Source organism: Pituophis catenifer, unplaced genomic scaffold (assembly GCF_029215685.1).
Source record: "Pituophis catenifer annectens isolate HBS135680 unplaced genomic scaffold, rPitCat1.0.hap2 SCAF_4, whole genome shotgun sequence".
In the NCBI taxonomy this organism is placed as follows: Eukaryota; Metazoa; Chordata; class Lepidosauria; order Squamata; family Colubridae; genus Pituophis; species Pituophis catenifer.
This window is the reverse complement of record NW_027256884.1, coordinates 106983208-107006355: the sequence shown is the minus strand read 5'-3', so window position 1 is coordinate 107006355 and position 23148 is coordinate 106983208. Positions and strand designations below refer to the sequence as shown.

At 39.1% G+C, this 23148-nt stretch overlaps 1 protein-coding gene across 1 annotated transcript in view; it reads left to right on the top strand.

Moving 5' to 3' along the window:
- LOC139317222 (cilia- and flagella-associated protein 337-like) overlaps positions 1 to 23148 on the top strand; it is a 50001-nt gene that overhangs the window by 4187 nt on the left and 22666 nt on the right. Inside the window, exons 2-13 of the mRNA XM_070944219.1 lie at positions 3313 to 3592; positions 4409 to 4462; positions 8303 to 8386; positions 8597 to 8662; positions 9149 to 9379; positions 10475 to 10554; positions 13067 to 13159; positions 15057 to 15102; positions 16327 to 16373; positions 16515 to 16632; positions 16994 to 17063; positions 17736 to 17979. Coding sequence (XP_070800320.1) covers positions 3313 to 3592; positions 4409 to 4462; positions 8303 to 8386; positions 8597 to 8662; positions 9149 to 9379; positions 10475 to 10554; positions 13067 to 13159; positions 15057 to 15102; positions 16327 to 16373; positions 16515 to 16632; positions 16994 to 17063; positions 17736 to 17979 — 1413 coding nt within the window. The remainder of the gene's footprint in view (positions 1 to 3312; positions 3593 to 4408; positions 4463 to 8302; positions 8387 to 8596; positions 8663 to 9148; positions 9380 to 10474; positions 10555 to 13066; positions 13160 to 15056; positions 15103 to 16326; positions 16374 to 16514; positions 16633 to 16993; positions 17064 to 17735; positions 17980 to 23148) is intronic.

The window sequence follows — 23148 nt, the reverse complement described above, 5'->3', positions numbered from 1 at the left end:
TTGGGCCAGCTGGAATATAGAAACTTCCCAGTCATGTCTACACCAAGTGCCAATCCTATTCTGACTTCTCTTGGCTTAAGTACTTTTACATAAATGTAGTAGAGTGATCTGTTTTAGCTCCTGAAGATGCCTGCTCAGGGATGTCTCTTCCTGGAATTCAACAACTCAACTTTTCTTTTGGAAAGTTACTCCTCTATTCAGTAGAGTGATAAGGTTGAGATAAATAGCATAAGTTTAGGACAGAAGGTGCACATGCATCGAGATCAGTACAGTAAATATACACTGTTCAAAAAAATAAAGGGAACACAAGCAGAAGACATCCGAAATCTGAATGAATGAAATAGCCTTATTAAATACTTTGTTCGTTACATACAGTAGTTTTGTGTTCCCTTTAGTTGTTTGAGCAGTGTATAAACTACTGTATGTAAAGAACAAAGTATTTAATAAGGCTATTGCATTCATTCAGATCTCGGATGTCTTCTGCTTGTGTTCCCTTTATTTTTTTGAGCAGTATATATTTTTATAAAAAAAATTGATACAGAGTGCAGAAGCAAACAAGTAGTATAATACTGGATGATAAAGAATAATGTGGAATTTATATAAACCAGGAGAAAAGTGGATCATGGCATTATGATTCCTCACCATTTCGTTTGCATGAAAATTACTATTATTATTAACTTATTTAAAATGTAGCTTAATTATTAAACTATAGCCTAACTAGCTCTATATAATAAAATAGTATCTTATTCTAAATTCTAAACATATACAAAAAGAATAGAATAGAATAGAATAGAATAGAATAGAATAGAATAGAATAGAATAGAATAGAATACAGTACAGTACAGTACAGTACAGTACAGTACAGTACAGTACAGTACAGTACAGTACAATACAAGAACAGAGTTGGATGGCACAACACCCTGCTCAGGCTGGAAACCCTATACCCGTGATGGCGAACCTATGGCACGTGTGCCACAGGTGGCACGCGAAGCCATATCTGTGGGCACACAAGCGTTGCCCTAGCTGAGCTCCAACACGCATGCATGCACCAGCCACCTGATTTTCTGCCCTTCCGGGCCTACTGGATGTCGAGAAATGGGCTATTTCCAACCCCCAGAGGGCCTCCGGGGGGGTCGGAAAGGCAGTTTTTGCCCTCCCCAGGCTCCTAGAAAGCCTCTGGAGCCTGGGGAGGGTGAAAAACGGGCCCACTTTTCCATCACTTGCCAAAAGCTGGGGGAGCGGGGGGGTCACACACGCATGTGCGGGGTGCATTGAATTATGGGTGTGGGCATGCCCGCCCACAAACTCCTCCGCGCTCCCCCCTGTCACTGCCCTATACCATTTCAGAGAAATCGTTGTCCAATCTCTTCTTAAAAACTTCCAATGTTGGAGAATTCATAACTTCTGGAGGTAAGTTGTTCCACTAGTTAATTGTTCTAACTGTCAGGAAATTTCTCCTTAGTTCTAAGTTGTTTCTCTCTTTGATTAGTTTCCATCCATTGCCTCTCATCCTGCCCTCAGATGCTTTGGAGAATAACTTGACTCCCTCTTCTTTGTGGAAACCCTTGACATATTGGAAAACTGTTATCATGACACCCCTGGTCCTTCTTTTCATTAAAAGAAATATATGATTAATTCAATTTTATTTTACTTAAATCACCATCATTCCATTGCTGGTTGTAATCATGTCTGGAAACATAACTGTCAGAACGCCACTTAAAGATCAAGCATGACCCTTGACATAAAAACATTTCTGTTTACCACACTACCCTGCATATACCCTGTATTGTGCCCTTGCAAGCTGAAGATCTTTTAGCATATGAGCAGAAGACTCCAGCGTCAGGCAAAAGCCATTACAGAATGGATAAATCCCTTGTCTCTGATCTAAACGCACAAGTTTCTGGGGGAGATTTCAAGTTAATCCTGCAACAAAAGAGAGCAAGAGCTTTGAAGTATCATAAAAACTAAGAAACATATAACTGCTTTGTTATTTTAACTTAGAATGAAAGAATGATAGAGTTGAAAAAGAGAGTTTAGGTTATGAAGTCCAAACCCGATCAAGTAGGTTTAAGTGGTTGGAGAGTTTGTGGGCAGATGTACTTCAATTGGGATGGGTTGGGGAACACAGCAGAAGAAATTGGGCGAGCCATTTCAGGAAAAGGAAATATTCATGGCTTTGCAGGTATATTTGTCAGATGAGCCTGGTGGCACAGCAGACTAATAGCCTGTTATTATCATTCAGCTGTCTGCAATTACCGGTAGTTCGAATCTCCCCAGGCTCAAGGTTGACTCAGCCTTCCATCCTTTCTAAGGTAGGTAAATTGAGGACCCAGTTTCTGGGGGCAATAAGCTGACTTTGTATAAATATACAAAAGTATGAAGGCTATTGCTTAACGCATTGTAAGCTGCCCTGAGTCTCCGGAGAAGGGCGGCATATAAATCAAATAAAAAAAAAAAGATAGAATTGGATCACTTGAATCAATCTCAGGTTAGGTTGTTAAGAGTACACAGACCTAATCATCATGCTGTGATCTGCAAGATCAGGGACATGGATCATAAAAGAACCTGTGGTGGTATTGTCCGTCTATGGAGTATTCCATCTTCAGAATATTCACCTCATTCTCCCTGTTGAAACTCAGGTAGTCAGCCAAACTGAAGCTCTTTTGTAGAGCTGTTAGTACATAATCAAATGGTTTTGGGATGCTGTGTTGGTTTTTAGGTTATGGATTTAATTTGATTTTTGTGAGTATTCTTGTAAACCACTGAGAATCCATACAGATAAGGGATTTCCAAAACTGTATAGCATATAAATAGATAGACAGAAACTCTTAGATGTTGCTGACATAGAAAGTATCCACAATGAAGCACCTTCCTTCCTTCCTTCCTTCCTTCCTTCCTTCTTCCTCTGTCCTTCTTTCTTGCTTTGTTATCTGCAGCTTTAGTCCAAATTTGAGACAGTCACTTCACCTTTTAATACTTCAGGCACAGTGGTGGGATTCAACCAGTTCGCACCAGAGAACCGGTTGTTAATTTTCTGAGCAGTTTGGTTGTTGGAAGAAATCATTAGGGCAGAGAACCGATTGTTAAATTATTTGAATCCCACCACTGCTCAGGCATCTTTATTTGTTAATAGAATAATTGTAATTTATGGATGGGGAAAAAAAACTGTCTCATTGTGTCAAAGAGAATTAACTCTAACTGCAGTCTGGAATTTTACTTCTTTTGTTACTATTGTTCCCAAAACTGGTTAATAATGAATGAACAATAATACCATTTCCCTCATGGTCACCTTCTGTTTTTGTGCTTGGACAGCATTCTGAATGAGCTAACAGAGCCGACATTGACAAAAGACTCTCTGTTTGGAAGGGCGCAGACTTCGTTTGCAGGCCCCAGATTGCAAACTGCCTCTCCAGTTTCTATTGGCAGCTTCTCAGAAGATCAAAAGAATATTCCCAGACCTCCAGAATGGCTGGTGAGGGAATTGCTGAAACGGCAGCAAAGGAGTCACTCCATTGGACTCATGGAAAACATCTCAGAGAGCGAAAGTATTCATCACCGTGCTGATTCCTCCAGAAGCCACTGGAAAGGCAAAGTATAACACATTCTCTTTGCTGGCTTTAGTAAGGATTTTCCAGAGTAAAAGGCTACGAAGTTAAAAGCTTATTCAAATGTCCTTTGTACAGAGAGCATCTGCTTAGAAGTTGCTTAGAAGTCAGGTGAAAACTGAGACACATATTTTAGGTCATGCTATACATTTTTATCAGATTATTTAGGACTGTAGCACACGTCTCAGTCTCCATGGAGATGCCACAGAATTGGCCCTGCAGTCTGTTCAAAACCAACTACTGAAATACGAAGCAAAGATATGGGGACCCATATCTATTTTTCTACTTTAAAATATTATGAGTTTAGGGGTTGGACAAAGACCTGGACCTAATATTCAAGGGTATGAAATATGTTTTGTTGCCTATGTTGCTCTGGTAAGTGTTAATCTGTATATATCCAGCCGAAGGCACATAAATAAAACTATTATAATGAAGGGAAAGTTAATTCACTCTCTGCTAAAACATTTTCTCATATTCTACCTTCTTTTTGGATATATTCAACATTAATGGTGCTTTTTGTTTCTCTAAAACATCTGAAAGCTTAGCTCAGAGGGGCAGAGTTGAACATTTGGGAGTTTATTTATTAAGATTTTGCATTTATATACTGTTTTCATGTATTATTTCTATTTTGTTACTTGCCTTCTAAGAATGTATATTCTTCCTGATGCTGTAAGGGGACTAAAAGCATTTGTGGCAGATATTAAATATTGACTCAAAACATCAAACTAGAAACTTCTCTCTGAAATTTAGTTGTGTACCATACAATGCTTGCATTAATCCATCCTGCTCTTTGTCTTGGCAAGATTGAACAGCAGATTACACTTGATCAGCTGCAGAAACTATACACAGCCTTTCAGGTACAGTCATCCTATTAAATGATTGGTGTCAAAGTATAGAATGATCTTTGCGTGGAATTTTTGGTGTTGCAGTTGCAACATATCTGGGAGGATCTAAGTTGAGAAGGTTTGTAGATGTTATCCCATTAGAAAACATAGATTAAAGGCATCATTTGATTAAAAATGTTTGTCTAATATAAAATATTTATGCTTTGGGATTGGTTTGATTTTAATGTAAGGTGATCATGAAAGAAAGTATTCATTCTTGAAAAGGTCAGTGTCAAGAGATGTCAAGCAAGAAATATAATCCTTGCAATATGTGATTGCCTATCTTGGCATAGTACGATGAATGATGATTAAGAATTGCTATTTTATTGTTTTAATATTTGCTACAGATGGTGCATACATTACTTAGATTAATTGGGATTGAAGTGTTTCTAAATTTGTAAGTTGCCAAGGATCAGAATTTTTAATCATGTGATCATGGGGATGCTGCAAAGGTCATAAGTGTGAAAAACGGTCATAAGACACTTTTTTCAGTGCCATTGTAATTTTGAATGGTCACTAAATGAACTGTTGTAAGTTGGGGACTACCTGTATTCACTTTGGATGGCATATAAATTTAATAAATAAATATAAAATATTACTCAAAATTGAACTGCGCAAACTGAGGAGTCTAAGCCATGACTAATTTAATAAATTTTGCTTTCAGTCTTGCTCAAATATCACAGAGTGCATTTGCGATAACTCTTTGATCTGTAACTGGATGAAATCTCAAAGGGACTTGAGCTACTCAAGAAAACCCAATTGGGTAACACAGAGAAAATAAAATGAAAGAGGAAAAAAATGGCTTTTCCCCCTCCTTTACCACAAAATGGGCTGAAAATGTTCAAACAAATTTAGGACACCTTTTCCTCCAGTCACCTCCCAACTTTTTTCCACTGCTCTCAGCTGAGATTTATTGCTGCCCGTCTTATAACAGTGACTCAGTATAACATGACTGAATGAGTTCCTCTTCATGAAAAATGTTCAGGAGTTAATATGCCAATTAATGTTGAAACTGTAGAAATGATTGCAGAGATGAGCAGCAAATATGTCTATGGAGATTTTCAGTCATCTAGATCAGGGGTCTCCAACCTTTTGGACCTCAGGGATCACCAAATTCATAATTTTAAATCCCTTAGACCACTGGGAGGGGAGGCTCAGCTGCCTTTTGGGCCTACCTGTCTGCTTCTGCAATGCCTCAAGGTGGGAGGCCCAAGAGAAAGTGCCTGGTCCAGGTACACAGCCTGTAAATCTCTTTTGTGTTCCTTCTCTCAAGAAGTTTGGTCAATCTGAGTGAAGGAAAACGAAAATGGGCAGACTGACGGTGGCTTGCTGACGTTGGTGGGAAAATCGGTCTGATATTCCAGAGCTAGTAGTCACGGGACTGGCCCTTTGATTATCCCGAAGCAGCTCCTCCACCCGGATGCACCGGCCTGCAGGGGAGCTGCCACCAGTTGGCGACCACTGATCTAGGTCATGGTTCTCCCAAAGATGCTTTTTCAAGAGGCAACTGGACTTTCTGGATTTTCTTTGAAGAGGATCAAAGACGCCATCTATGTCAAAATTGAACAGCCCTCTCTCAACAGAGGGGGAGGGATATGACATCTCCACCCCTATTTGCACCACTCAGATGACCCTGATGGCACAGATAAACCTCCAGGTGGATTTAACGACTTGCTAAAATAATGGAAATGATCTACTGTCTGCAAAGAATATAAATCCTTCCATTCCCCTCCATCCAGTCAGAGCTGAAAAAGCTTCTTGGATGAGAAGCAATATGTCTTCAAAAGAAAAATCAGAAAGTCCAGTTGCCTCTTGAAAAAGCACCTTTGGGAGCAGCAAAAATGATTAGGGGGAATGGAGGCTAAAACATATAAAGAAAAGTTGCAGGGATTGGGGTATGTCTACTTTAATGAAAAGAAGGACTAGGGGTGATATGATAGCAGTGTTCCAATATCTAAGAGGCTGCCACAAAGAAGAGGGGTTCAATCTATTTTCCAAAGCACCTGACGGCAGGGCAGGAAACAGTGAATGGAAACTAATCAAGGAGAGAAAGAACCTAACATTAAGGAGAAATTTCCTGACAGTGAGAACAATTAATCAGTGGAACAACCTGCCTCTAGAAGTTTTGAGTGCTCCAACACTGGAGGTTTTCTGGACAACCATTTGTCTGAAATGGTGTAGGATCTCCTGCTTGAGCAGAGGTTGGACTAGAAGACTCCAAGGTCCCTTCCAATCTGTTATTCTGTTATTAAAATATGTAGAGGCCTTCAGTAAGTAGGTGAAACATTTTCCCCAGTCCTGTGGCAGATAATAGGCTGCCCCCTTTATAGCCAATGCCAAAGCAGAGAGGAAGACTCCAGTGATGGATTAATGGTTATAATATATTATTGACCATTAATCCATCACTGGAGTCTTCCTCTCTGCTTTGGCATTGGCTATAAAGGGGGCAGCCTATTATCTGCCACAGGACTGGGGAAAATAATAGGCTGCCCCCTTTATAGCCAATGCCAAAGCAGAGAGGAAGACTCCAGTGATGGATTAATGGTTATAATATATTATTAACCATTAATCCATCACTGGAGTCTTCCTCTCTGCTTTGGCATTGGCTATAAAGGGGGCAGCCTATTATCTGCCACAGGACTGGGGAAAATGTTTCACCTACTTACTGAAGGCCTCTACAGCCAGGTGGAAAGAAGGTCCAGGTGAGTGGATGTCTTTTTACCCAGGACCAGAAACAATACAGATTACAAGGACTGTTCTCATCAGGTGGCATGATTTATTGAGTGTGCTGTTGAGGCAGGTCAAAGTATCAATAGAGATAGAAACAAAAATTTATAACTTTGGTAGAGAAACAGAGTCATCTTTCTATAATGAAAGTGGATCAGAATCCCTCTTGAATTCCTGGGGACTGCTGTATCTGTCAAGCCTCAGCCCAAAGACGACATAGTGAATCCAGTTCTTTATTTGCTTATATCTAATAGACAGAATCTTGCCAGGCTAAAGCTATAAATTTCTAACCTAACTGATATACCCTGGGAGATTCTAGGGCGTGGCTACCCTTAATCTTTTCCTTCCTCCCCCCTCTAATTCAGAACTACACAGACCAGTGGTGAAATCCAATTTTTTTACTACCAGTTCTGTGGGCGTGGCTTGGTGGGCATGGCAGGGGAAGGATATTGCAAAATCTCCATTTCCACCCCACTCTGGGACCAGCCAGAGGTGATATTTGCCAGTTCTCTGAACTACTCAAAATTTCCACTACCGGTTCTCCAGAACCTGCTGGATTTCACCCCTAACACAGACTCTTTTGTCTTGAACCCTTGTTTGGAATGTGCTGCCTTCTCCATGGGAAGTCGCAGTGCTACTGCTGGTTCGAATCTCTCCAAGGCTCAAAGTTGACTCAGCCTTCCATCCTTTCTAAGGTAGGTGAAATGAGGACCCAGTTTGTGGGGGCAATAAGCTGACTTTGTATAAAATATACAAAAGAATGAAGGCTATTGCTTAACGCATTGTAAGCCACCCTGAGTCTCCGGAGAAGGGCCGCATATAAATCAAATTAAAAAAAAACAAAAAAAAAACATTGCCCCACTCCTTCTTCAGCTGTACATTTCTTCACAATATCTGATTTCTGATGAAGATAATATTGACATTATGGTACTTTAGTTTAATATTTAACATTGCTCTCATGTTTGAATTATTCGGAAAGAAAGAAAGAAGTGACAGAAGAATTTGAAAACCTAAAAGCTAATATTTGCCATGTCTACTGCTCTATACTAATACTTAATAATGTTTTGCTGCTTTATTTGCCTCCAGGGATTGGAAACAAGTGGACATAAATCTGTGGATGTAGAAAGCTTCAAGCACATATTAAAGACATGTGTGGGACCACATAATGCAGTAAGCAAGTAGTTTGAAATTACTTGGGATATTTTAACGTGTAGCAAAAGTTATAAGTAAAAGGGGGATGGGGATAGAAAATGCCTTCCTTCCTGCCCTGTTTTTAGGTGCTGCATCAAATTGTGGACTGAGCTCCAACAAAATGTGTCTCGTGAAATTTCAATGCTTTGTTAATGTAAAGATCTTTTGCACATTTTTTTCTCTTTATAGACTGATGAAGAAGTGGAAAAACTGTTCATGAAAATAGACTATTTGGCAACTGGCAACATTCAGTGGGTACATATATATTTTGCTTAATGGAAAATCAGATGAGGTGTAGTCAAGCATTTGGCCACAACAAAATAAGAAAAAAAAATTTTTTAATGTGAATTAGCAGAAATATTTTTGTGGCAGCATTAGAAAAGCGTTAAATAAATAATCACAAAATGGCAGATGTTTCAGATTTGAAACACAAGTAGCTTAAACGCTTGATCGAAAGTGTTGGAAATAAATGGCGCTACAGTATTTGTGGAGGTACTGAAATTAGTACAAAGGTTTTGTTCCTTCTGTAAATATGTATAGCACCATACTCCATAAGTTAGTTACTTGTCAAATGTTACATCTTTTACTTGGCATGTTTGTAGGCTGGAATAAATAAATTTGGCTCTATGTTCGCTTAGGAATAAGCCTATTGGATACTGAAGGATTCAGTTTTGAATAACCATGCATTCCACTTGCATGAATAGACACCAGGATAGTAACGGTCTCTTTTTCTCGATGCAGCATGATTTCTGCACGTACTTGCAGATAGAATATGCTGAACTGGACAGCTCATCTATGCGCTTGAAAGAGGTTGCCTTTTCACTTCCTGCTACAATGCAAGAGATCCCACATGGAGAGCCTGTGCTGCGCATTTGCTCCCTGGTGGACAGCACATTAATAACAGCACAGGAAGATGGGCAAATTTCTTTCTGGTCACCAGAGTTCAAGCTCAAACGAAGCAAGATGGTGTTTGTATGTCACATGTTTTTATTTTGCAGTATTTAGGAATGTAGTTCTATTTGTTTCCATTTGTATTGTGTTCTGTCTCGATGAGGTTGCATTTTAAAATATCTTTCTGCTTAAGTAGAATCCCCAATTGTTCAAATTCACCTCTCTTGGCCCTTCATACAGCCTTTTCCAATATGACCTTCCAGATGTTTGCTGGTGTTGAAGGAAATAGCATTGCATTACATCTGATACTCACTGGATTAGGAGGACTATTGTCTCATCTCTTTGGAATGGTTTTTACATGACTTTTTGCACCACAGCCTTTTCCCATTTGAATCTCAAGAAAATATCTTCATACCTGTGGCTAGAAATGAAGCTGGTTTATGAAATATCTTTATGGATTCTAGACTCTTTCTTCACTTTAGCCTCAGTGATAGCCACGTATCCCAATAGAATACCAGTTGCCTCTACCCCCACCAATGGATCGTTTTCTTCCTTACTCCTCCCACTAATTGCTTTCTTTTCCTTGGATATTTTTTTTTTGTGGACTGCAAGAAAAAAATTTAAAAACACCAATCTTGGCACTCTTCTTATTTCTTTGGTTTTTAAGGAAAAATGGAAGAACTCTTTCTATTTTCATCAAGATTATATTATGTGTGTGTTAAAGAAAATACGCCAGTGTTTCAAAACACCCAGAAAAATGCTGTATACTTAAAGAAGCAGGGAGTATGGATCAGACCTAAGTCTTAACATGAGGGAGAGAAATGTACCCTATAGATGGTGCTGAACAACTATTCTCAAGGTCCATCAAAATTGCCTATGGTAACTGGACAGCTGGGAATTGTAGTTCAGCAATATTTGGAGAACTGTGTGTTTCCCACTTCACTCCAATAGCATTCTTTAGACAATCCAAATAAATCTCTTTTCCTATATTAGTGTACTGGCAAGAATTTCTTCTTAAAACTATTTCCTTTGTTATTCTCTCTGTACAGCCATGTCCACTCTGCTTTTTCCTGTATCCAACTGATTTTTTAAATTTATTCTGATTTTGAAAGAAGAGTTGCCTAATTAATGATTCAAAAATGCCAGCTAAATTTTAACTGTTTGTACCCTTTGTAGGAGAAAATTCACAGAAAATCTAAGTGGCTGATGGATTTTACTGTCATGACACCCTACAATAAACTAATTCTGGGAACTGGGTAAGTATCTCACATATATACACCCACTAACCTGATTGATCATTTCTTTTTACTGCAGAACATTGAGTGAAACATTTACTTGAACATAGCAATGGCTACAGGATATGGTAAAAAAATTCAGGATGGATACAGGTTGTGAGCAAAGCTTGTACCATTGTGTTGTTAACATCAGTTAGTGGATGCTGCAATAGGAAAGGAAAATGGGAAAAAAATAGCAGTGCATGAGTAACCAGAATATTGTTCATGCCAGCTGGAGGAGATTCCTCTTGAGGTGGATGTTGCTGGGTGGGCCTGGAATTTCGGAAACCAACAACCACAACTCTTTGAGTATAGAACATAAAAGCCATATAGACAGCAACACAGCATAGACCCACTCTGGGTATGCAGTACAGCAACCTGTTTGTGAAGGCAACAACATTTGGATGGTGTTCTGATCTAGGCTTCCCAAGAGCATGAAGCAGATTCCTTGTCCTGACAAAAAAAAAAAAAAACCTTTTTATTAAGTTACTGTGAATTTTTCTCATTCACATCCAGCAAAGTCTTTCAAGGGAGAATTTGTAGTCACAGATCTTATCTGGCTTGGAGAGCTGCCAGACCGATATCTTCAAAACTTGGCAAGGAGTCACGAACCAATTAAGCAAACTAATTGTCTCCTGCAAACTCCCCTCTCCTTTTGCTTATTTATTTATTTATTTATTTATTTATTTATTTATTTATTTATTTGTCATATTTCTATGCCGCCCACTCTCCGAGGACTCTGGGCGGCTTACACCAAAGACAATATACTAAATAGCATATTGCCCCCAACAATCTGGGTCCTCATTTTACCCACCTTGGAAGGATGGAAGGCTGACTCAACCTTGAGCTGATGAGATTTGATCTGCTGATCTGTTGAACTAGCAGTCTTCTGAAGTAGCTGCAGTACTGCACTCTAACCACTGCGCCACCTCGGCTCAATCCCTCGGCTTTATTCCCTCTAGGAGGGGCCATTCATCATCCACCTGTGGCCTTACTCCCAAGTCGACCCTTGTTCTTTAGCTGTTCCCTTTGTCTTGCATGCACACACTGGGAATAGACTCCAGCTGTTTGTCTGCCTCACAGATGTCTGACTTCAAAGGCAGCTGATAACTGGCATACGGCCCTGGCCCCTTCTCTGCCTCCAATGCAGAGCCCTCATCAGAGCCTTCCCCAGACTCCAGGACTGGCCCATGTTCCTCCCCAACCTCCTCACTGTCCGAATCTGCTGCCAGCTCCGCTGGCGGGCCACAACAGATGGCATGATTTCTTGCCTCTTTGGAACAAGGACGCAGCAGGTAAAACAACTATGTGGATGTGACCTGTGGTCCATTTCATAAATGGATGCAACTCTTGCTACTGTAAAGGAAATGCTGCCATCTAGGTTTTGCAGTTCCCCCTCAATAACCCAGACAAAGGAGAAGAGCTGAAATTGACAAGAGTTTCGTCAATTTCTCTTTCTCTTATTTATTTATTTATTTATTTATTTATTTATTTATTTATTTATTTATTTATTTATTTATTTATTTATTTATTTATTTATTTATTTAGTTTATTTTTCAGATTTCTATACCGCCCTTCTCCTTTCGGACTCAGGGCTCTTAGAATGGGACAGGGTATCTTTCCCTTCTTTTCTTTGCAAATGGGGTGGAGGTGAGGGATTCTTGTGGCTGCAGGGATTTTTGCTCTCTCCACCCACCTACCCACCCAATATTGTTAGAGTTAGCAGAAGGCCAAACAATTATGCATCATTTTCCAACTTCTCCTGAATGCAGAGAATAAGAGTGGTGGTGTGGGGACACTAAATTACAATTAATAGTTTAACTAAATGAAACAATAGCTTTTATAATTATAGAAGTCTTCTATTTCCATGTAAGGAAATATCAGCTAGTGTACAATCCAGAATAAGTGGATACACATAACACTTAATCAAAATGAAACAAACCATACCATGCCTTAGATTCGTGTCTATTTAATCCTCCTTTAAAGGTGAATTCTGGAACTTTGGAAGAAGGTGGAATCAAATATCCACAACAGCCATAATTTTACAAAACTCATTTCATCGCTTACACTAAAACCATTTACATTTTTCTCATAGCAGAACTGCTATGAGGAGCATGTGGAAAGAGCTACAGCACCAACAAAATTACAATATGTGCTTCCTAACATCATTACATGAATGATTAATAACATATTATTAATATCGTGGCCTCTGTTGCAAATACATAAATTGCATCATTTGCATGATTATAAGATGACACAAATGTCAGAATACCATCCATCTGAACATAAATAGAATCATACAGTATGTTCAATTACGCTGTCACAAATATCTAATGACATTACAAAATTGGTTTTATTTTCAATCCATTTTAAAATTAACCCTAACTAATCCTTGTCTGCAGCTGTTGTTTATCACTGTTTGTCTTACTTGTGGGAAAAGTATGTTTATAAAGTCTGTGATGTTAACATCTGATCATACTTTAACTTGTGATAGGGATCGTGAACTTCAGTTTTATGAAAGCACAAACTTTGAACCATACCTTCAGATTAGTGGTTTGGAAGCTATACCTTTGAATCTAGATTACTGGTAAGCCAATACAAATCCCTATCATCTATCATTTATTACCACATAATAATTCCGTATTATTATATACAGTATGACAATAGATCTATTACGATGCTCTGTTTTGGTATTTGGTACTCTTATATCAGTGGTGGGTTTCAAAAATTTGCACAACCGGTTCGATGGGTGTGGCTAGGTGGGGCATGTGACTGAGTGGGCGTGGCCAACTTGATGTCACTCACGCCCATGCCCACTCAGTCACATGACCCCCCCCACCTAGCTATGCCCACAAGAAAAAGTAGGAAAATTTTTGGAATTTCCACCTATCTACCCCCGCCCTCCCTTTGCCAGTCGCCCCCATTTCCACTCCTTTAGCAGCCCCAGCCCTAGCCCTGTTTCCTCCTCCACCACCACCTCTTTGTTCGGGCTACTGACCTTCCATGGTGGCTGGTCCAGAGTCCGGAAGGCAAGCTGAAGGCAAGCTGACCGGAGTTTTTGGCAGCCCCCAGCTTTGCTGTTGCGGTGACGGCTGGCCACAGGCTGCCAAAAAGTACCACTGGTCACAGAAAAAGCTGCTGCCATCGCTGCCATGTTCTTCACACATGAGCATCCCATTGGACTTGCAAGGCAATGGGATGCGTGTGCGCAAAGAACATGGCGGCGATGAACATGGTGGGCAGGGTGAGCGAGCGCCAACCGGAGGACCAGTTCTGGGGCATGGCCAGCCAGCCATTGCTACCGGTTTGGCGACCTTGGCCAAATTTCCGCCAACTGTTTGCGTGAACCGCTGCATACCACCTCTGTCTTATATTGTTGTAGAAGGTCAGTGGTACAATACGTTTCACTGGCTATGATTCTTTCTTTTGCTCTCCTTGAGTTGGTCAGCAACCATCAGAAGACATTCTTTTAATTTCCCCATAATGTCCAAAATGTTGCTGCATTAATTGTTTGGGTGCATAGGAGGGTCCAAGAGTCATGAAGATTGGGGAAACAGATTTCCTGTGGCTGTGCTGGCATTCGGGCCACACTACCTAGCATTGGTGGAAATGATAGTTCAGTAGTATCCAGAGAGCCACAGGTCCTGCACTTATGAGATAAAGCATCATTATAGCTTATCATTAAAGCATCATTATACTGTTAAGTATGAGAACCTTTATAACAGGTCAGGACCTTAGAGGGTTAAAATGCCAATATTCCAAAAGTCCTGTTCAAAATTTCCGTGCATGATTATGCACATTAAGAGAATGATTCAGAGGACATTCTGTGAATTTTTTATGAGCCTAACAGCTCCCTGCTGGTTATAAAATCAACCTATCCTTTCTTATATTTCTTGCTCAAATTGGAAAAAAAAAAAGATAATGGTTACTTTAAGAATTGTTTTAATGAGGCAGTTCTTAAAGCATTTTTAAGCTTATATAGAAGCCTGAAGAAAAGTAGGCCAGTTTAATAAGTAGCAGAGAGGGGGTGCTGGCCTTTCATGGGGTTCAAAGCACCCCTTCTGAATCATTTTCAAAGCACGTTAACCTTACTCTGTTCTGAGGAGAATTGTACAATGTTGGCTTATTCTCATTCATCTCTGACTTTCTCCGTTGGCAGGAAGATATGCAGCCAAGGAATTTTGTTCAGCTCAGAACTGAAAGTCTTGATTGCACTTTGCTACCCTCTGTGCAAAGCATATTCAGATGAAACTGATTACAATTTGTTTACAAATCTTCTGATGTACTGATGTCATAAGCATCAGAGCTCATATCTGTATTCTAGGCTCCTCTCTATGCCTAGATGTTTATAAGGGTTTGAAGAACGCCATCTTGTTTAGATTTCATATATACACTTGCAGGATTCAGATTTCCTTGAAAACTTGTATGAAATTTATTTATGAGGGACAGGAAATTCTTCATTTTCTCCTATACTTCATTTTCAGCTACACAGATCATGATGAATGTATGATTCTTTATGGCGATGACCAGGTATGTATCCTAAAAACACTTGCTCAGAGAAAAGAAAAGAAATGGAAGTGTGATATTTATTTCTAAAGGTATAATCACAGAATTATGTAGAGTGTGAAGAGAGAAGTTAGATTAGATCCAAAGTGCTGCGTATTGCATGAATGTAAATGAAAGAATCCTGAACAAATGGTAGCCCACCTTTGATAGGAAGCTTTTTCTAATTTTCAGGAGATTCTTTCTCTTCCTGTAATTTAAATACATTATTCTGCATTCTAAAAGAAGAGCAGGTTTTTACTTTCTTCAGGCATTTGAAAAAGAGTATCATACAATATCTCTGCTGAGTTGGGGGGTTTTTTCTTACAGTTAAATACACCCAACTTCCTCAATCTCTTTTCATAAAGCTTAGTTTTTATTTCCATTTTTATTACTCTTCTTTGAACTCTGCTCCAAGTTCCCTGAAATGTGATGCCCAGAACTGAATACAGTATTCAAGGTGGGGAATAGTGAAGCAGAATATAGTGAACTGATTACTTCTTGTGATTTGGAAATATACTTCAGTAAATGCAACCATTAACTGAATAACCCACAAATTGTACAAGTAGTACTTGAGTTATGACCATAATGAAGCCTACTCAACATGGTCATAACGTGGTAGTAAAGTGGGTCAGTCATGCAGCCAACCCAATTTGACAATCCTTTTTACAACGGTCATTAAGTGAGTGCTGCAGTCATTAAGTGAACTAATGGTTTGCTACAGATGCAGTTTTGCAAAAAAACAGAAGTTAATGCTGGTTTGCGGCAACATTCTTATAAAACATTATCATGTGACTGTGAGATGCTCCAAACAGCCATAAATGTGGCTCAGTTGCTGAGGGCCAGAAGTACAGTCATGTGACCATGGGGGGGTGGCCATTAGAACTTCGAATCCTAAATTGAAAGTATTCCCCAGGTAGGTCCACTGGGACTTCAGATGGTCTCTAAGCGACCAGTCATAAGTTGAGTACTACCTATATATGGAAAGAAGCATCCCTCCTTGTAATGTTCTGGTCTCAAATCATTAGAGTTTTAAAATCGCTTTCAAAACTTTGAATTACAGAGTGCCTCATGCCCCAAAGATGCATAATTGTGGCCTTTCAATTTGCTTTCAGAACCTGACCAGAATCTTATAATGTATAATTTTGTAATCTATAAAATAACATGAATATATATTTGTATTTTCCTTCCCTCCCTCTTGCTTTGTTATAGGGATGTGTCAATATCTTGCAGTTATATTCTGTGGGTGAGACCCTGAGGTAAGCGCTCACAAAAGTCCAAATATCAATTGAGGTAACAGGAAGCATTCAGCTGGCAATTTGTAATTCCTGCCTGGTAGAGATATGGCATCAGTTCTTTCAGATGAAATGATATAATTATCTTTTCTTGATGTCTTTCAGGACATGGAAGAAGCTGCCAAAAGTGGAAAATCTCCCTAATATAAGGCTTGAGAGTGCTATATTTTCCCCAAATGTCACTTACATCCGTTGGAAAGTTCATGGAGATTGGGTGACTCAGGTAAAAACAGAAGGGTCTTTCACCTTCTGATCTAGAGAGAACATGGGGTTCTATTCGGGTTTTTTTTATACTTTCAAGTCATGTTTAAGCTTCTTACAGCAATCCAAAAACACTCATATTTTTTTCCAGAAAGGCAGGAAGAGTTCATTGTTGAGACACAGTTAAACTTTGACTCTGTGTCTCATGATCCTTTTGGAGAATTGATGGGTATATTTTTCCAGGATTTTGTAATAATTAGACAGCTATGTTCTTTTTCTGTGTAACTTAATCTGTTTCATTAAGAAAAATAAAATAAAATAATAATAACATTCTCATCTCACCAGTATTTGGTTGAATAATATTCTTTTCTCTGTCTCTTTAGCTGAATTATTATGATTCCATTAAGGCAATAATTTCTGCATCAAGCCATGAGCCTACAGCCTTAGTAATAGGTAATTATATAATTCCTTATAAGTTGTTTGTAAAGTCTTCCCTTAAAGTTACTTCATTATTGATTATCAAGTTGGTGTTGTCTCTTAGTAACCATATAAATAGATTTTCTCCGTAAAGATCTATCTATCCAAAAGATTTATCCATAAACATCTGATCCTTCAAGTCTTCCACCAGTGCATCCATCATTACTGTTATCAAGTCAGTACATCTTCCTGCTGTTCAGCCTCTTCTTCTCTTTCCTTTCACTTTCCCAGCATTAGAACCTTCTCTAGAGAGAGAGGTCTGTGAGTAATGGGTCCAAAATAGGATAATTTGAGTTTGTCTTTTGTCAATCAAGGCAGGGGTGGGTTCTACTTACGTTTTCATGACATCAGGGTCAGTGGGCGGGGCCTCCCGCCGGTTTTACTACTGGTTCTATAGAACTGGTGTGACCCTGTGAGATGAGTTGGACTAAGAAAGTGTGGCTGACCTGAGGTCACTCAGCTGGTTTTCATGTCTAAGGCAGGACTAGAACTCATGGTCTCCTGGTTTCCTAGCTTGGTGCTTTAACTACTAGATCAAACTAACTCTCATAATTAAAAAAAAATCAATGAATATTCACTCTGTATAAGAATGTTGGAGTCTAAATTCTGCGTAGGAATCTTTTACTGAACTCTCATATACTTCTACAGGTTGCATTATGGGTGCTACCAATGTTGAGCAACAAATGAGAGAAATAAAAGAAAATAAGAAAGATTCAAAGATGAAGAAATCACAGGAAATGCTAGGAACTCCCTCCCAGAGAGCTGAAGGGGATCAGATTATTTTTCGGGTTCATAAAGGAGTCAAAACATTTGCAGTTAGTAAAAAGAATAATGCCATAGTAACCGGCGGAATGGATCGAATTATTCGAATATGGAATCCATACATGCCTGGGTAAGATATTGCAACTATTCTTCTACTGCTCTATTATAGTCCTTAGCGAACTATTAGTTATTTTAAATGCATAAGGTGCTATTTCTATTTAGGATATGTAGGCATGAATTAGTATGATTTGTAAAGAAAAATGTAGAACAAATGAATTCCTAATTCACAGTTAGCTTAAAAATCCTTTAAGAGATCCTTACTATAGTTATGGAAGGAGGGGATAATATTTTTCTTGTCATTATCAATGATATAAATAAATGTAAGGGTTTTTTATTATTTATTCATTATTCTTTAGATTTTCATTGGATTTCTATAGGAGCCCGTGGCAAAATAGGATTTGTTATAGGGAACAAATTCAGTTCTCCATTACCTTTTCCATTCTCACTCATAACATTCTCCTACTAAGAATTTATTAGCTTCATTTACTCCTCCCTTGACTGTGAAAAATAGAAAGATATGCCACTATCGTCCAATACTGGTTTGTCTTTTGGGACCACTGAAATATAGCTGCCCCTTCATGAAATCTTTAAAAGTATAACCTTAAGGCAGGTTTCCTAGTAATACATTTCAGAGACCTCTTGGTCTTTGAAGAGTGATTGTTTTGCATTTTTCCAATCTTCCCACAAATTAATAATATTTTTGAAGATACAATTCAAAACTGAGTCAGGTGAAATTATTTTTGTTGCATATATTTGTAAATCTACCATGTTTCCCCTGAAAATACGACCTACTCCGAAAGTAAGACCTAGCTTGATTTTTACATGTGCGCCCAATATAAGCCTTACCCCCCAAATAAGCCCTAGTTAAGACCCCACCCACTCTGGGTTGCATGGGGTGGGGCAAGGCACATGGATAAAAATTAAACTAGGATGGGGATGGGGGTTGTGGAACTGCCCTACTTACCAAGCCTCACACACCCCGACACCTGCGTTGCCTTGCAGGCCCACTTCATCTGCGGCTACTTGCCGCCACGCATGTGTGTTGCCCTCTGGCTTCCGTTTTGCCATCAGAGGCCTTCTGGAAATGCCTCTGCAGCTGATAAATGGGCTCCGGATTGATGCATGTGATCCAGAGTGCTGTTATCAGCTGCAGAGTGCTTTCTGGAAGGCATCAGATTGCAAAATGGAAGCCAGGGGGTGCCGCATGCATCAATCCGGAGTCTGTTTCTCAGCTGATGGCAAAATGGAGACCGGGGACAATGCACACAAGCAGTAGCAAGCGGCCAAAGAACTAGGCCAGCAGGAGGCTCCTGCTGGGCGGGGCTGTTGGTATTGCCACTGCGAGGTGAGTCATTAATTATACATCCCCCCAAAATAAGACCTGGTGCCTTTTTTAGTGGCAAAAAAAATATTAGACCAGGTCTTATTTTCAGGAAAACATGGGTATATTTATAGCCATGATGTCCAGCTAGTTGCCAGGAGTCGAGAATGATTTGAAACATCAAATAAATTTGTTGTTGTTGTTGTTAGTTGCAAAGTCATGTCCGACCCATCACGACCCCATGGACAACGTTCCTCCAGGCCTTCCTGTCCTTTACCATCCTCTGGAGTCCATTTAAGCTCATGCTGACTGCTTCAGTGACTCCAACCAGCCACCTTGTTCTCTGTCGTCCCCTTCTTGTTTTGCCCTCAATCTTTCTCAGCATTAAGCTCTTCTCCAGTGAGTCCTTCGTTCTCATTAGGTGCCAAAGTATTTGAGTTTCATCTTCAGGATCTGGCCTTCTAAAAAGCAGTCAGGGTTGATCTCCTCTAGGACTGACCGGTTTGATTGCCTTGCAGTCCAAAGGACTCGCAGGAATCTTCTCTAGCATCATAGTTCAAAGGCCTCAATTCTTTGGCGCTTGGCCTTTCTTATGGTCCAACTTTCATAGCCATCCATTGCAATTGGGAAAACCATAGCCTTGACTATACGCACTTTTGTTGGCAGGGTGATGTCTCTGTTTTTTTGTAAGCTACCTATATTTGCCATAGCTTTCCTCCCCAGGAGCAAGCATCTTTTAATTTCTTAGCTGCAGTCCCCATCTGCAGTGATCTTGGAGCCCAGGAAAATAATCAAATAAATAAATTACCATTATTACTGGCTCATTGTAGTATATGTCATAAGTAAATGCCTTATTCTATAACAAGAGATATGTATATATGTACAGGATATTAAGAGTTAATTTATTCCTCCTCCTTTAATGTATTCATATGTAATCACCCCCATCCTTGACTCCTCCCCTTTGATATAAATAGAGAGTGCTTTTACCTCATGCTTGCTTCTCACTGTAAATCTGACAGAATAAGTAGAATGCCTATTATGAATAAACTCTTCTTTAACTGAAGAAATTACTTCTGAATTCATTATTGAGTCTGATCCTCAAAATATTGTAACAAATTGGTAGCAGTCGATGGTTGAACTGACTCAATAAAATCCAACATGCCTAAGAAAGAAAACCTCAAGAATAAAAAAGAAAGACCCAACACCAGGGCAAATGATAAAGAAACAAAAACAGATCAAGAAATGATCGACGAACCAATAAATATAACAATCAAAGAATCTGAAGATAACATCACAGACATCGAAGAAACAGCAGATGAAACCGACAACCAAGAAGAAAACGAAATAAAAGACAAAGACCTCAGATCGGAGATACTGAGGCTAATAAAAAGTAAAAAAGATGACCACAAACTCATCGCGGAACTCCGAGACTTCTTGGAAGAAAACGGAGCAGCGAGAGAAAAAGAAATTGAAAAAGCCAAACCCAAAAATACAAAAATGGTGAGCGAACCTACAACGAAAGAAAAAATAACCAGAAGCAAGACCAGAGGTCCCGCTCAAAATTTTGAAAGGCAGCCATCTTCTCTTCAACTGGCCACAGAAATGAACACAGCTGAACCAATCAGAATGCACCATTCAAAAACTCTGGCGCGAAAAAACACAAAAAATAGCAAAAAATATATTTATTTTTCTGAAGAGTCAGAAACAGATACAGAAGAATCATCCACCGAACAAGAAATCGAAACACCCATGAGAAAAATATTTAAAACATTTGGCACAAGTCTAACAATTTCAAAAGAATCAATAAAAGCCGATAATGCAAAAATACAAAAGAGACGAAGAAATAAACAAACACCTCAAAGCCTGCACGACTCGATCCGGACAACGATGATGACGACGCCTGAACCCAGAGGGCCCTGCGAAATTTCCCCCACACCACAAACGATCCAAAGAACAAAATACCCCAAGCAAGAAAGCTCCAAAGAAAAGAGACGAACCACAGATGCCAGCAGAACACCCAAGATCGAGCCGGAGACCGAATCATCAGAAGGAGAGCACTACGAGGGAGCTACAGCAAAGAGAACCTCTCCCAGCGGCTTCAGCAGAGAAATGACCAACGCGCATGCGCAGATGAACACAGAGAACTACAATGAACTTTATGAAGAAGGAGAACCTCTCAAGCTCATCAGCAGAATACCCACACCATTCTGCAATTTTCAACATCTACAGGACCATGGACTACCCACAGTTGTAAGTAGTGGAAATAGTAATATTGGGAATCTACCTAGTGATTTCCCAAAACTTAGAATTGATGGCATCAATTTACAGGAATGGTGTCAACAAATTCAGATTGTCTTTATGAAAGAGAATTTATTATTTTTTATAACCAATCCTCCCAAAAGACCTTGGACTCTAAAAATGGACTGCCTGCATCACAGAGCATTCTATTTAATAATTTCTAGCATATCACCTGCCATGTACTACAGTATTAAGCATAATCTTACTGTTTCGGAAATAATTCAATGCATGTTTAAATTATTTCATAGTGAAAGTGTAGCAACAACCACTAGAATGTCTAAAGATTTCTTTTCAGCCAAATTAAGATCTGGAACCACCATAAGCGAACATTTAATATCCTTAAACAAAACCAGAGCAGAATTACATCTAAGAGGAGAAATAATATCAGAACAGACAATGAAAAGCGTTATCCTTAACTCATTAGATTCATCATGGGATAACTACATATCACATTTAGACTCAATCAATCTAGGATACTTATCCATAGAAAGTCTGTCAAATAAGTTAATAGCTGAAGATAATTTGAGGAAAAGTAGATACAATGCATACACAGAACACAGACAGGCAAAAAGAGTAGCCTTCCAAGAGAATCACCAAAAAACAATTGAATGTTACAATTGTGGATCCAGAAAACACTCTAAGAGAGATTGCCCCATGTTTCATAGGGAAAGACAAAACCGTGATTCTAGGGGTAGATATCAAGACAGGCAATCATCTATTGATAGATACAGATATAGAGACTCCCCAAACTACAGAGAACGCAGAAAGGATAGGGATAATTCAAGGGACAGAAAATCAGGATCATTAAATGGATTAGATAAACATAACTATGTCATCACACAAAAATCAAAAAACAATACTTGGCTCATAGATTCAGGAGCGACTAATCACACAACAAATAACAAGAAAATACTGTCTTCATTCACAAATGATAAATTTATGATAAGAGTAGCCAATCAAGAAAATGTTCAAGTCATAGGGAAAGGAGATGTAAATATACCTGGTTTAGGTAAAGTAGAGGGGGTATTGTTGATACCAGAAATATCACATAACATACTTAGTGCAGTGAAATTAAGCCAAGATTTCAACATAAATATAATCTTCTCTGGGGGAAAAGCAATACTAGAAAAGGATGGGACTAAATTGAATAGTGTAATTATCGAAGGGGGCCTACCCTTCCTTGTAACAGAAGATAAATGGTTGCATAACATCAATACAAACACTGATGACGACATTAACATAGACAGTGAACATAGTAACAACAATGACAATGAAGAACCCAATACACACTGTAACCACAAAGACACACCCACTAGTAATACACACAATAACAAAAGGCCCAATATAGGCAAACCAATTCATGATGAATGCGCACACATGTTGCATAGAAAATTGGGACATGCAAGTTTCCCTGTAATACAAAAAATGATTGAACATGCTGATGGCGTCAAAATAAAGGATTGTAAAAACTATTTGGAATGCTCAGTATGTAAATCCTCAAAACTCAGAACAAACCCAAAACCAAAGAGGGCAACAAGGACCTCTAACCAAATTTTTGATCTGGTACATATGGATCTGGTTGGTCCATTAACACCATCCATCACATACAAAAAAAGATAT